This window comes from Urocitellus parryii, chromosome 5 (genome assembly GCF_045843805.1).
Source record: "Urocitellus parryii isolate mUroPar1 chromosome 5, mUroPar1.hap1, whole genome shotgun sequence".
NCBI classification, from domain to species: Eukaryota; Metazoa; Chordata; class Mammalia; order Rodentia; family Sciuridae; genus Urocitellus; species Urocitellus parryii.
Window position 1 is genome coordinate 88,721,341 of NC_135535.1, and position 14,492 is coordinate 88,735,832.

Genomic DNA, 14,492 nt, shown 5'->3' on the forward strand with positions numbered 1-14,492 from the left:
TGGTTCTCCTCCTGTAAGTTGTTCTTATTAGGTATTTTGATCTCTTCCTTGATAAAAGAAGGCTACAGAACCTTCTTTTGTCATATCCGATGCTTCAAACTAGCCTCATCTCTAGCCACTCCCACGGCTCATGTTCAGTTGTTTCCATTTCCCTGGATGCCACCCTCTCTCACCTTGGCCAGCACTGCTCCTTTGGCTGAGAATGCTCTTCTCCATCAAGTCTGCTGGTGTAGCTAACTTCTCCTCATCCCTCCAAATTCATTTCAGACATATTCATATGTGAAAGGTCTGTCCTAAATTTCTTCCCTCTTAGCAACATTTTTAATATTTATTTAGTTGTAGTTGGACACAGTATTTTTTATTTTATTTATTTTTTATGTAGTGCTGTAGATCAAACCCAGGACCTCTCACTTGCAAGGCAGGTGCTCTACCACTGAGCCACAACCCAGCCCATAGTCTGCAAATATTTTTAAAGTTTGCATTCTTAGGACATATTTACTGTGCTTTATCTGTTAGTGGTACAGCTTGGTAAGGAGTATTCTTTGCAATCTGATAAAATATTTTCCTGTAGAAGAAATACACTTAGAGGATGAGAAGGTACAAAGGAGGAAAGTATTGTGGATCAACACAGAATTAACCCTTATTGACAGAAGGAAAGGAAGCAACAGCTGGGTAAACAAGCATCTGCTCAAAGAGACAGGAAAATGACAGTGAGTAGCCTCAAAATGACGAATGGTCCAAAGATGTCAGAAAAGCAAGCAAATAATGTGAGGAAATGAGTTAGCTCACTGGAAAAGTAGCTGAAGCATTTCAACAGGAAGTAAATAATAATGAAAATGTTCATATTAAAGTTGGTAAGAGTGAAAAAGATTAGGACAAATATTTTATGTAAAACAAATGGGTGTTTAAAATGAAATAAACTCTGGAGATAAATTAACTTGGTCTTTCTTTTTTAAATACTTATTTTTTAGTTATAGGTGAACACAATATATATTTTTTTAATGTGGTGCTGAGGATAGAACCCAGTGCCTCACATATGCTGGTGAGCGCTCTACCTCTGAGCCAGCCCCTTAACTTGATCTTTTAAAAAACTTTTAAACTGCAAAATCAAAGTTATAATAATGTCTAAAAAATTTAAAAGTACACTATAACCCTAATTTATTATTGCACAGAAAAAAGTAAACTAGAAACCCAGTTGTTTTATATTACATTTGTGTGATCACCAAGGAGCCCAAACTGTTAGAAGGAAATATTTAATAACACAGGCAACACATATAAATATATTAATCTTCAAATAAATGAAAGTATTACAAAGCTTGAGTTTTTTTTACCTCCCCAGTCTTCCCGCCCTACCACTCCTCTCCCCTGAGTTAGCCATTATTTTCAGCTTAATGTATCCTTTCAATATTTTCCCATGAATTTACATCCATACTTGTAGCCATAGAAAATATCTATCTTTATCTCATATAATATACATTTATATATGATAAACAACTATATAAAATGGAGTAATAATTCTCAACTTCATTTTTCTAGGTAACATTTGTTTTGGAAATAATTCCATTTCAATAAAAATAGAGCTGTGTCATTAAAAGAACTGCCATGGCTGGGCATGGTGGCACACACCCATAATCCCAACAGCTGGGGAGGCCGAGGGCGGAGGATCGTGAGTTCAAAGTCAGCTTCAGCAATTTAGTGAGGCTCTAAGAGACTCAGTGAGACCTTACTTCTATAACAAATATATATATATATATATTTTTAAAAGGGCTGGGGATGTAGCTCAGTGGTTAAGCACCCCTGCATTCATCCCTGGTACAAAACAATTTCAAAAACTACCATGTATCCATAACATGGATCTTATGGTATCTTATTGATAGACATTTAGATAGTTTCTAATTTTCTGTATATTTAAGAAAACATCATAGACACTGCTGCAGTTCAGATCTGGAGTGTCCCCCAAAGGCCCATGTGTTAAAGGTTTGGGCCTCAGCCCACTGTGCTTTAGGGAGAGGGAAAACTTTTAGGAAATGGGACCAAATGAAAAGAAGATCATTTGGGGCATGTCTTTGAAGGGCATATTGGGACCTGTTATGATTGAGATCTTTAATGTTCCCTCAAAACTCATATGTTAATGCAAAATTATTCAGAGGTGAAATGATTAGACTATAAGAGATGTTACCTCATTGATAGAGTCATCTATTTAGTGGATTAACCATTTGAATGGAATACTGGGAGGTAACTGTATGCAGGTGAGGAATGACTAGAGAAAATAGGTCACTGCAGGTGTGCGCTTGGGAACTCTGTCTTGTCCCTGGCTCCTCCCTGCCCCCCATCCCCTGCTACCTGACTGCCATGAGCTGAGACAGCTTTCCTCTTTCACACCCTTCCACCATGATTTCTGCCTCACCTTGAGCCGTGGCAATGGAATCAGCCAACCATTGATTGGACTTTTGAAACTGTGAGCCAAATATGGTTCTCCTCCTGTAAGTTGTTCTTATTAGGTATTTTGTTCACGACCACAAAATACTGAGCCATACAGAAATTGGTGCAAGGAGTGGAGTCATTCCTGTGATTTTATCTGATTATGTAGTTTACAAGCCTTTAGAACTGATTTGCAGGAGTAATTTGAAAAAGTTTGGAGATGCATGCTGTAAAATCCTTTGAATGTTGTATGCAGATCTTAGTTGATGATTCTGATGGGAGCTCAGAAGACCAAAATGCTGATAGGAATGCAGACAGTAAAGAATGTGCTCATGAGGTTTCAGATGGGAATGAGAACTCTACTGGAAATTGGATTAGAGTCCATTTGTGTTACATTCTGGCAAAGAACTTGTCTATAATTTCTTTGTCCATATCTTGATACTTTCTGTGAGGCCGAATTCAAGGGTGATGGACTAATTAATCTGGTGGTGGAAATTGCAGGGTGGCCCAACTTTTGGTAGGTTTACTGTGTGAATTGGGAGCAGAAAACAGAGAGGAACTATTTGAAAAACTTACAGTTTGGCCAGAAAAACACATGTAATATTGGGACTAAGGAAGATGTAGAAGGGTAATAAAGATTAATAAAGCTTTGTACTTTGTACAAAGACAAGATGCCTTGAAGGCATCTCAGAAATCAGCAAGACCATACACATGGCAGGTTTAAGGATGTAAAAATGAAAATTTGTTTAAGAGATAATGGGAACATCCTATTCACACAGGGGTGCATAGGAAGTTGTTTTCCCAGGATTTGTTTCACTAGGCTTAGGTGCCTAGGCACTCAGAGGCCACTGCAGCCATGGTGTAAGAGGGCCCAGAATACTGCTCGAACTGGTGGCGGTAAGTGTGCATATTAGAAATGCTAAATTATCTTTTCAAACTGTAACAATTCATACGGTCATTTGAAGCATAAAAGTACAGGTTGAGCTTACCTACTGTGAAAATCAGAAATTTTAAATGCTCCAAAATCTGAAACATTTTTGAGCACCAACCTGACACTACATGTGGAAAATTCCATACCTGACCTCATGTGATGGGTCACAGTTGAAATGCAGACACACTAGAAATCCTGTGTAAAATTACTTCAGGCTATGTGTATAAGATGTAGGTGAAACATAAAGGAATTTTTAGTTTAGGTCTGAGTATAATCCCCAAGATAGCTTATTGTGTATATGCAGATATTCCATAATCTGAAACACTTCTGGTCTCAAGCATTTAAAATATGAAATACTTGAACTGTAACTTTTTTCTCACACTCTTCCTAGCCATCTTATTATAAGGTATTATAATTTTTACCAATCAGATGTGTGAAAAAAATTACTTTGCTATGATTTTACTAGTTACTATTAAAGGCTAGCAAGTTCAACTTTAATGCTAGCGAGGTTGTACATATTTTAACAAGGGTATTGTTCCTTTGAACTTTCTAACCTCAGGCTCCACAGTTCTATATCACTGTCCATTTCTCTATTGTGCTATTTATAGGTTGGTTATCGATTTTTATTGTTTTTATTCTGGATACTGATTCTTTGTTATATTTGTTATTGTCATATTTGTAATTGATTCTTGTTGTTTATATTCTGGGTACTAATCTTTTGTTGTGTATGTTGTAAACATTTTCTTCCAGTCTGCTCACTCACGCCCCCTCCCCCCACCACCACTTTCTCTCTTTTTCTTTCTTTCTTGGTATGGGGGATTGAACCCAGGGGTACACTACAACAGAACTATATCCCCAGCCCCTTTCTATTTTTTTCTTTGGAGACAAGAGTCTTACTAAGTTGGCCAGGCTGGCAGTGAACTTGAGCTTCTCCTCCCTCAGCCTTCTGAGTAACATTAAATTTTAATGTCTCATCATCCTATGTATACATAGGACACTTATAAAAACCTACAAAACTTTATAGGACACTTATAACATTACTCAATTACTCAGTTTAATTCTATAGGTGTCCTATGTACAGGAAAATGGGACATAATGAGTTTTATCTATATAACATTTGCCTTAGAGAAATCTTTAATTTCAAAGCAGTCATGTTTATCAAATCCTTTGCTCTATGCATTTTTTGCATCCCATGCATTATTTTACAATGATTTCTGTATCCCAAAAATATCTCACAGATATTTCTCATTTGTTTATTCTTCTTTTATAAAGTATCATTATTCCATCTGGAACTTTTTGAACAGTATGAGAAATAAATTTATCTTAGTTCTTATTGATTAACTAGTCGTCCCAGTACAATGTGAAATATTCAGTTTCTTCTGAACTGGTTTAAAATGTCACTTATCATGTAGGAGATTCTCAGATGTGCAAAGATCCATTTAGAAACTCTTTGTCCTATTTTAGTGTATATTTACTGTTCTTGCACAAAAAAACTCACTATGATTGTGGATTTGTGAATCTCTACCTATAATTTGATTAGCATTTTTATTATGATACTTGTATAATTTTGATATTGAAGAGTTAAGTCCTCCTTCTTATTCTTTTGTCCAATATTGTCTTGAGTATGCATACCGATTTATACCTCCCATGTGAAGTTTAAAATCATCCTATCATCAAATTTTGGAGTTTTGGTTGAGATTACATTAAACCTGCAAATTTTATGGGGAGATGTCTTTCAATAAATATTAAATATTTATTTACAAATTTATTTCAATGTGTTTTTGGGGCTGTGTTGTTAGTATAAATAAAATCTTTGTTTTATTATACTTTTCAAAAATATTAACTCTGCTATGTAGGGAAGCTAAAAAGATCTTGTGTAACTCTCTATTGGCTCCAACAGATCATGTTTTGGTTAGTTTTGTTGTATACACTAGATAGGTAATTACTGAAAGACTTTCCTTTATAAATATATTTGAAAATTGTTAATGTTTTTATTGGTATGTGTATAGTTACACAGGTGAAATGCTTTTTAAAAATGTTGTTTCAGTGTGTGTATCTTTATGTTGTCTTCTCATTTTATTACATTTTTATGACAATGTAGCTGTGTAATGATTGTTTTAATATGTTGATTTCTCTTTTGTAATATGAAGTACAGTCACTTTCAGAAATTTTCTGTTTCATTGTAAAGATATGCATTATTTTAAAATTAAGACTCACTATGTTTATGGATTTGTGACTTTCTATCTGTTGCATTTACCAGATTTTGCTCTCTCTGTCTACATATATACATTTTTGTTTAAACTTAAAGTACAGAAAATTTCTCAACCATTGTATTTTCTTGGTGGCCTTGTGCATTTCATTGAACACAGAATGTTTATCTTTTTCATGATTCCAAAATGTATTTTTATAAAAATAACACAGTACATAGTTGTAAAAACTCAAATAGTACAAAAAAACTTTAAAATGAAAAGCAGCAATCTATAAATCAATTCCTTTCAGCTTGTCAAAAGGCCCTTTTAAAAAATTTTATGAGAAAGCAGCATGCTTAATTACAATTTTTATGTTTCCAACATGTCTGTTGGCTTCTTGTGGAAAAATAAAGCTGGAGCTCCCTTAACATGCCCACAGAGCACCCCTCCTCCTACACACTGTGGTTTCCTGGCCTCCCATTCCAGTCGTATCACAATCAAATCAGTTTCTCAGTGGTAAGGTTTTAGTGTCTTACTTGGGTGTAGTTCCCATCTGAGACAGAAAGCTTATTACAAGTATCTTACATCCTGTTCAACTTTTAATTTTCCCCCAGATCTAATAAAGCGTCTTCATGCAGCAGTAATTCATGGCTCGTCTCCCTTTGGAGCCGCAGCTCTTCTTTTTGATTGCCAAACACATTAGTCTGTCAGGGGCACTTTTTGTTGTTGTTGAGACATCCATCCTGGAGCTGTCCTTTTTGCTCACCAGAAACTGATGGATGGCTTTCTAGGCCTACTGTGTAGCTGTTTTCCTGAAGCTTTTCTTTACCGGAATTCATCTGTTGCTCTATTTTTTTTTTTAATTGACAGCAGCTCTTTCTTATTACCTAAATGTTCTTTTTCTTTTTATAGCATCCAAGTCCGAATGCAATGGCAATTCATATTTCTGAACAAACTAATTATAGATTTTTAAGAGTTTTTTTTTTTTTCTGCCTTTTGAATGATCTTGGTTTTCTTTGCGTTTGTTTTTCCAGTTTGATCTCGGACTCTTGGGTCAGAGGCTGTCCTTCATTGTCTTCTGATCCTGGTTCTTTAGATCTAGAAGCTCTATGCAGACACTGCACTGGCTGAAGGGTAAACTTTACTTTGAGTTGAGAAAGTGGCAAGGTTGCTTTCTCTTGGGTGGCTCCTAAATGTTGTTATTTGTAAGTCTTTTCTCTAGGTGGAGTGTCATCCTTCCACTTGGGAGTCTCAGCCTGTCTGTGGATATTGTGTGAGTTGAGAGTTCCCAGTTAACCCTTGGCTGATCCATATCTCGGCATGCACCCAGTGTCCCTGCCCGAAGACCGACACCCTCTCCCACACATACAGTGATAATTGACCAATGAAAGATTTTAGGGTTTTACCCATCTGGATGTCCCAGCCTCCCCATAATCTGAACTATACCCTGGCCAGTTGTTCCAAGACACCCCCCTTTCCTGATATCTCCTGCTCTAGGCATAGGGCACTGCCTATGCCTAGACTTTGTTTTTCAGAGGTAACCCAGATTGAGATCCATTGAGGGTTTGCTTTCTTTTCTTTTTTATGAGTACATATTTTCAAAAACATCTTTTCTCTTAGTTGCAGAGATTTAGTGTAGGAAGGGAGAAATGAACCCTCATCATTTCTCTGTTCTGTTCAATTTTACATCCTAATTAGCAATTCATAACCAAAATGATTTAATATTTTTGCTAATTGAAAATCTTAGCTTGTTTGTTTTTTAAATTTTCATATCAATATGTCAATATCAATATATTTAGACTATAATATTCTAAATATAAGCCTTCTGTTTATCAAATTTGCTATAAATATTTTTCAGACTAATTTATTTTTATTTTAGCTATTTTATTTTTCATGGTGATGAAATTTCACACCTTGACATATCAATTTTGTCAATATTTTCCTTTGTTGAAAGATATTTTGCAAATGTCTAAATCTGCAGTTGTTTTCTTATATTGTAGATTTAAAATATTTCTCTTACATATCTTGAAACTATTTTGTGATTTTCTTGTGAAGCCTGAATCTATTCTGCCTCAAAATTCCAAACGGATACTAGTCGTGTTAATACCTTTTATTGAATAATTTTTAAAATCATTGATTTTATCTCCATTATATCATCTTAAATTCATTTTTAAGATATGCTATATTTCTGTGTTTTCACTCTACTCTTTGGATGGGTTTTTCCTTCATGCCCATATTCATTATATATTAATAATTTCTATTTTAATAATTCATAAGCTAATTAAATTTCATTTTTATTCTTTTCAATTATTATTCAATTACTTTCCATTTATTCAGCATACAAGTCATCTGAGCTAGAATATAAAAATTAAAAGATGAATGAGACATGTCCTTTGTCTCAATGAGTTCATAATCTTAAAGGATATATATGATCAGTTCATTTAAAAAATTTACAAATGCTTAAGGTAGAAGAAAGAAAGATGCCCTAAAAAGGAAAAGATGAAATTGAGTGTTGATTTATAGGTAGAATTTTACCAGGGAAATGAATGAATGAACAGAATGGAATCTATGCACAGGTGTGCACACAGGTATAGCTGGAGCACAAGGGAAGGACATGAAGACAAGCTGAGTGTCAGTCTTTTACATTCCAGAGGAATTTTATTATAATATAGTAAAATTTATAACCAATTCTATTAAACTCTTGACCAGGAAAAATATTAATTACATGGGATAGGCCATAAATAATTATAGAATTGAGTCCTTAAAATCATTTGTTGAAGAATGGGACAGATAAAAACACTGAAATACAATGGATAAACTGGTTGTTTGACAATGTCCATAAAATTGAGATTATAGTAAATTAAAGATGGAGCTCATTTTCTAAGAGGAAAGACCATCCCTGTCAAGAATAACCAGTCAGCTTATACCATAGGAAACAAAATCAATTGTCATGATTTTATTGAAGCCCCCCAGTAATTCTCTACTAATGTGTAGTCCCCTGCAGAGATAAAAGTTATCAGTTCCATGAGCCAACAAAGCCCTGGGGAATAGGAGTAATTGGACAGTAATAAGGAGGGAGTATACTGTTGCAAGAATGAAAGGCAATAGAAGTATATCTAACTGCTCTTGGAATGTTGATGGTGACATGAGAGAACAAAATGTAGCTCAGGGAACAATGTGGGCATATCAAGAGCTTTCTCTTAGTAAGTTCTAACATGGTGTGGTAAGCATCACATTGCACACCCTAAATATACACATTTTTAAATTGTAAAATATATTTCAATAAAGCTCTCAGGGGGGAGTTCTAAACATGTTTAGAAGACTGGGAAAATGGTTTAGTAGAGGTGAAACAGTTAAATGTTCAAAAGGAGAACCTACTTTAGAACATGAGTTCTTTAGGAAGTGTGAAAAAAAAAATAAAACCAACGTGTCCCAAGATACAAAGGGGAAGAGAGAGTGTTTCTTCCTTTTAGGATGGTAGCAGAGATAAAATTAGAAGATTTAAAGAAAGAGGTACTGAGGGACAGATGCATAAAGCTAGGCATCTCACATTGATGTTTTGATCTTCTAAATAAGTTTATTTCATAGACATCTCTATCAGAATCACCAGAGACTACTGGATAAAAATTCCACCGTTGGATCATTCTTGTCAGAACTCAGGAAGTTGATTTTAGTGAACTGTCTAGGTTATTCTAACTAGAGCTTGAGAACTATTCTTCAGTGAAGTAGGAGGTTATCTACGTGGTTGGAAAGCATTAATGTTTTAAGGAAGAGAGCAGAAGATATGGGTGGATATGGAAGAAATAAAAGAATTGCTGAGCAGATCCCATGTCAAAGTTCGGAAGCAAGAATCTATTGCCTTGTTAGCGGGGTTGACTGTGCTTCCATGGTTCTGCTAGGGTAAAGTGGTACTTCTGAAAGACCCTGTTACTACTTCTTTATTTGTCTGTGCACAGGGAAAATTACCAAAGGCAGCTGCTAGATCAAGGATATGAAAAAAACAGAGAGATTATCCTTCCTTCTGGGCTTGAGAAACACACCTTTGTTTCTTGGCAGGCAAAATAGATATCACTGATGACTACGTAAAATCCTATGGATTTGTATATTCAGAGTTTTAATTTCAAATATTTATAATGAGCCTCTCAGCATGTCAGGGACTTCCCCCTGCTAGTTGGGGCTCAGTTCTTGTCATAGATGCTATTGCTTCACCTGCATGTAACTGGTAACGAGCAGTTTGGATTTGCGAAGAAATCCAAAGTTAAGACCTAGTCTCCTGGATTGTCTTTTTTCCTTTTCCTTTTTCTTTCCTTCCCTTCTTGAGCTACATGGGCAGCTTCTTGCCCGATCTCCAAGCTGCCAACCTCTTCCTTGCCAAGATCATCTTCTATACATTATATATATATATTTTTTTTTTTTTTTTTTGATGCAGTCTGACAACTGTAGTAAGTAGCCACTGCTGGGAAGGTTCCCCATCGCCACAGAGTGATATCTAGACAAATTGGAGAGACATATAAGGGTCTTTGCAGCATGCCTTGTCTTCATGTCTTCAACCACTGTCCCCACCATCCCTATCTCCCAAAGTCCAGGGACAATGACCTCTGTCATTGTTGCAGTATACCTGCCCATGACCACACCCTCCTTTCTGGATTAGCTGCCACTCTTTCTATTGTTTTCCTGAGGAGGTGTCTTCAAACACTGCCCCTTTCTGTAGCTAACTTGGACCCAGCTCTGTCTTACAGGCAGAATATTTTTCCCATCTCTGTTCTACTTTATACAAATATCAACCACTACATTTGGAGTATCATATTGTATTCATTAATATTTCTGTTACCACAGCGGGAGTTGAATTTCCTGAGACCCAAAATTGGTTCATTAATTTTTCATTTCCCCACTGACACATAGGAAGTATACCTTAAACTTTAGTTGAATACATTTGAAACTGAGGGCCTCTTTATGTAATCAAAACTGAAAGAGCATAGCAAAGTCGAGTTCTTTGGAGCAAGCAATATGGGCAACTCTGCACCATTTTAGAAGTCCTTCTTTTTCCATGTACTATTATACGTGGATAATATTATATAACCTGCACTAAAGATGGGCAGCTGCCCTTGCATGAACTATATCCAAAGTTGTGAGACCCTAGTTATAACACCGATTAACTAAACGCTTATAGAATCATGGAGTTTGAATGGGAAGAAGTATCTTGGAAGAGATTCTTTTGATTTGCGATGAGGAAACCACTCCTATTCTGATATTAGACCATGCATGTAGCTTTCATCAGACCCCCAGCCAACAAATTTTAGGAATTCATGAGAATTAAATCCTTTTACATTCCAGGTAAATACATTTTGAAAAAGAGCAAAATGTACAAAGCATTTTAGTTCAGAAGAACTCCACTGGGGAATGTTAAGTTGAATTTAAGGCACTGGGTGGGAGAAAGCCAGGCTTCTTGTAAGAGATAATTGGTAAGTTCAAGGAGGGATTTTAAATACAAGTGAAGTATTTTTCATGTGTTTTGCTGAGATGATTTGAGCCATCAGAAGACAGAAGAGTGGATTTTAATGTTTCTTTTTCTTGAGGTTTAATTGAGCCTCTTCTCTCTAATAGGTTTCAGAACCTGCTATGGTCCAGAAAGACATTTGTGGACAACATGAAAATCTATAACCACAGTTACATCTACATGCCTGCCTTTTCTATGAAGACGGGAACAGAGCCATCTCTCCGGGTTTATTACACACTGTCAGATGTTGGTGCCAATCAAACAGTGCTTTTTGCCAACCCCAACTTTCTTCGTAGCATTGGAAAGTTCTGGAAAAGTAGGGGAATCCATGCCAAGCGCCTGTCCACAGGACTCTTCCTGGTGAGTGCAGCCCTGGGCCTCTGTGAAGAGGTGGCCATCTATGGCTTCTGGCCCTTCTCTGTGAATATGCATGAGCAGCCCATCAGCCACCACTACTATGACAACGTCTTGCCCTTCTCTGGCTTCCATGCCATGCCTGAGGAATTTCTCCAACTCTGGTATCTTCATAAAATCGGTGCACTGCGAATGCAGCTGGACCCATGTGAGGAGCCCTCGCTCCAGCCCACTTCCTAGGGACGGTGGAAGGAGAGAGAGGACTGAGCCAGGGTCTTTTTGTTAGGTTTTCTATGTGACTCCAAAGGAGAATGGTCAAGTTTTTCATGGATTTGCATGGGCCACTTGGAAAAAGAAGAGAAGAACGACAAAAACCCAAGCAAAACTCTACTTTTAATGACAGCTTGGAGGACAAAGAAGAAACGAAACATCCTGTGAAACGTCCTACAGCACAGGGTGAATTTACAACTCATAAAATGCCGATGAAATGACATTGGTAAAGCACATATGCGTGGTTCATATCTAGAAGATGCAATTCAAAAAATAAGATGAATGCTAGTTGTTGAGGCTACGGAACTAATCAAGGAGGAATAAAGGAAATGCCAGGGCAAAAGTGTTGCTGGCTCATAATAATTTTAAAAGACCTGTCTTATTAAGACTAGCATTAGGACTGTAGGTTTTTAAAGATTATTATTTATTTTTTGCCCTGTTTAGGGGCAGTGGGTAGGTGATGGGGTAGATTTAAAAAATCCCTTATTGAGTAATAAGGATACAAAATGCTGTAACTGATTATTGTGATTTGTTGAACCAAGTCTACATTAACTATAGTTCTCCTCCATTTCTAAAACTTTAAACAAGATTTGTTTCTTCCCCTTTTGTCAAGTCTACTTAGACAATGTGAAGCATTGTTGAATTTAGACTGTGTTGATTCATAGTCTGGATAACATGAGCCACTTTCCTGCCTCAGAATTTAAGATGTGAATTCGATTTTAGGTCTGCATTATGTAAACCTGTTTGCATTGTTATCATTATTTTAGTGCAAAAAGAGTACATATGGAATACTCATTTGTAAACGGCAAAAATGCCTCCGTAATGTAATGTTCAGAGACGAAGTAAAGCACAGTGACATAAGGTGAGCATCTGTGGAAGATGAACCAGAAGGCAGATCCCTTTCCTATCTAACATAATATATTCACTCCAAGATACATCATATGTATGCACCCATGCATATAGACATGTACGCTCTCACACCCACTACACAGAGATAAAGCTCATTCTTGTGTAACTATGAATGCTATACCCACATGACTTGGTATGGCAAAAATCAGTTTTAGAGAGCTACGTATAAACTGTTTGGTAACACAACTTGCAGATATTAAGACATGCGAGTTTATTGGTTGCTGCTTGTCATACCAGCACAAAAGGCAAGTATAACCCCCAAACACTTATTCTAGAAAGAGCAGAATTGTTTTATTCATTGATTCCCACCAAAATCTCATGAATGGGCCCTATGTTAAGCATGGTCCCTCAAGGCATATTTCATACAAGCAAATTGATATGAATTAGTAGCTACTTATTTCCTTAATAACAGGGAGGATTACAGCAGCTTTTGACATACAGAAAGAAAAACCTGCTGTTACTGTAAGCTGCCAAATATGTTTCCATATAAGGGAAAGGAAATCTCTCACTGTCTTTGTGCTTTGAGATATCTTATGTTAAAAGGAGACATGAACTCATTATCTTTATTCTTTCAAATGCCATCAAAATGTAGGTAAACTGTACCAAAAAGTTCTACCACGGTTTTAATGGTAGAAACTTGGCATACCATATAGACTAAAACAAGTGGCATTTTTTTTTTAGTGAGTTAATTTACAAGATACCAACATTAACAAAGACCTTGGAAAAATCCTACGTCATTGGAGTAGGAAATTTCTAATTGGGGTTGAATATTGAAATTATTCCAGAAATTAACATTTTAAATATGATTGGCATTACATAGATTAAATTGATACTTAGAAAGTTAAGTGTTTGAGAATGTCAATTCTATGCAGAACTAATTTTCTCTTCTGATCTTGTGTGGCAGCAGAACGTAATGGAAAGTTACTATGAGTGAGCTGTGCTAAATATTCACTGATATGCACTCCTGAATATATTTCCTCTTTTTGAACTATTGTTATTATTTAATAATTGATTGAAAAAGGAATACATTTTTAACAATATACTTCATTAAAAATATAAAAGGGCCAATGAAGAACACACATAAAAATTAACTAAATGTGTCATTCAAATTAGCACATTAATTGTTAAAATGAAATTAATGAGTTCATAAAGCCCATACCTCACAGTTCTGTTGAAAAGCTATCTGGAAGTTTTACTTTTTGTTATGATTCCTGGAATAGATTTATGTATAGATTTGTACAATATTTGGTCTATAATTTTTTTAAGTTTTTGTTGCATTGCAATTATATGTAATAGTAGGATTTATTGTTACATATTTGTACATGCACAAAAGATAACGATATAATTTTAGTCTATACATTTTTAAAACTATTATATGTGACTTCTGAAACGCAAAACAGAAGTGGCCAGGACTGGCAATGTTTGATTAGACCTATGCTTCTCAACGGGGGTGATTCCTCTTCCTTCTGGTGTCATCGGCAATGTCTGGAGACGTTTTTCATTGTCATGACTCAAGGATGCTACTAACATGTAGTGTGTAGCAGCCACAAATCCTGCTAAATGTCCTAAGGTACATAGGTCAGCCTCTCAACACGTCATTACCCAGTCTAAAATTAGATTGCTTCATGGGGGCAAAGGGAAGGAGGGAGAGATGACAAATGAGTACCCTCATTTTTATTAGCCCCAATTTGAGAATTGATTCTGAAGATCGTGAATAAGAGTTGTCTCTGTTTAATTTTAACCACACTTCAGTATAATTAAGATAGATGAAAGATTAAGTCATTCCATAGGAAAGAGTAGTAATGTTTTATATGAAAGATTGTTTGTGGAAGAGGACTTCTGGACATATTTGCTTTATAGAGAGCATTTTTTTTTTTTTTTTGGTACTGGGGATTGAACTCAGGGGCTCTCGACCACTGAG

At 36.0% G+C, this 14,492-nt stretch overlaps 1 protein-coding gene across 1 annotated transcript in view; it reads left to right on the forward strand.

Annotated features, from left to right (window-relative positions):
• The window catches only part of St8sia1 (ST8 alpha-N-acetyl-neuraminide alpha-2,8-sialyltransferase 1), a 127,207-nt gene extending 115,575 nt beyond the window's left edge, over positions 1–11,632 (forward strand). The window contains exon 5 of the mRNA XM_026392362.2: positions 11,146–11,632. Coding sequence (XP_026248147.1) covers positions 11,146–11,632 — 487 coding nt within the window. The remainder of the gene's footprint in view (positions 1–11,145) is intronic.
• The last annotated feature ends 2,860 nt before the right edge of the window (positions 11,633–14,492 follow it).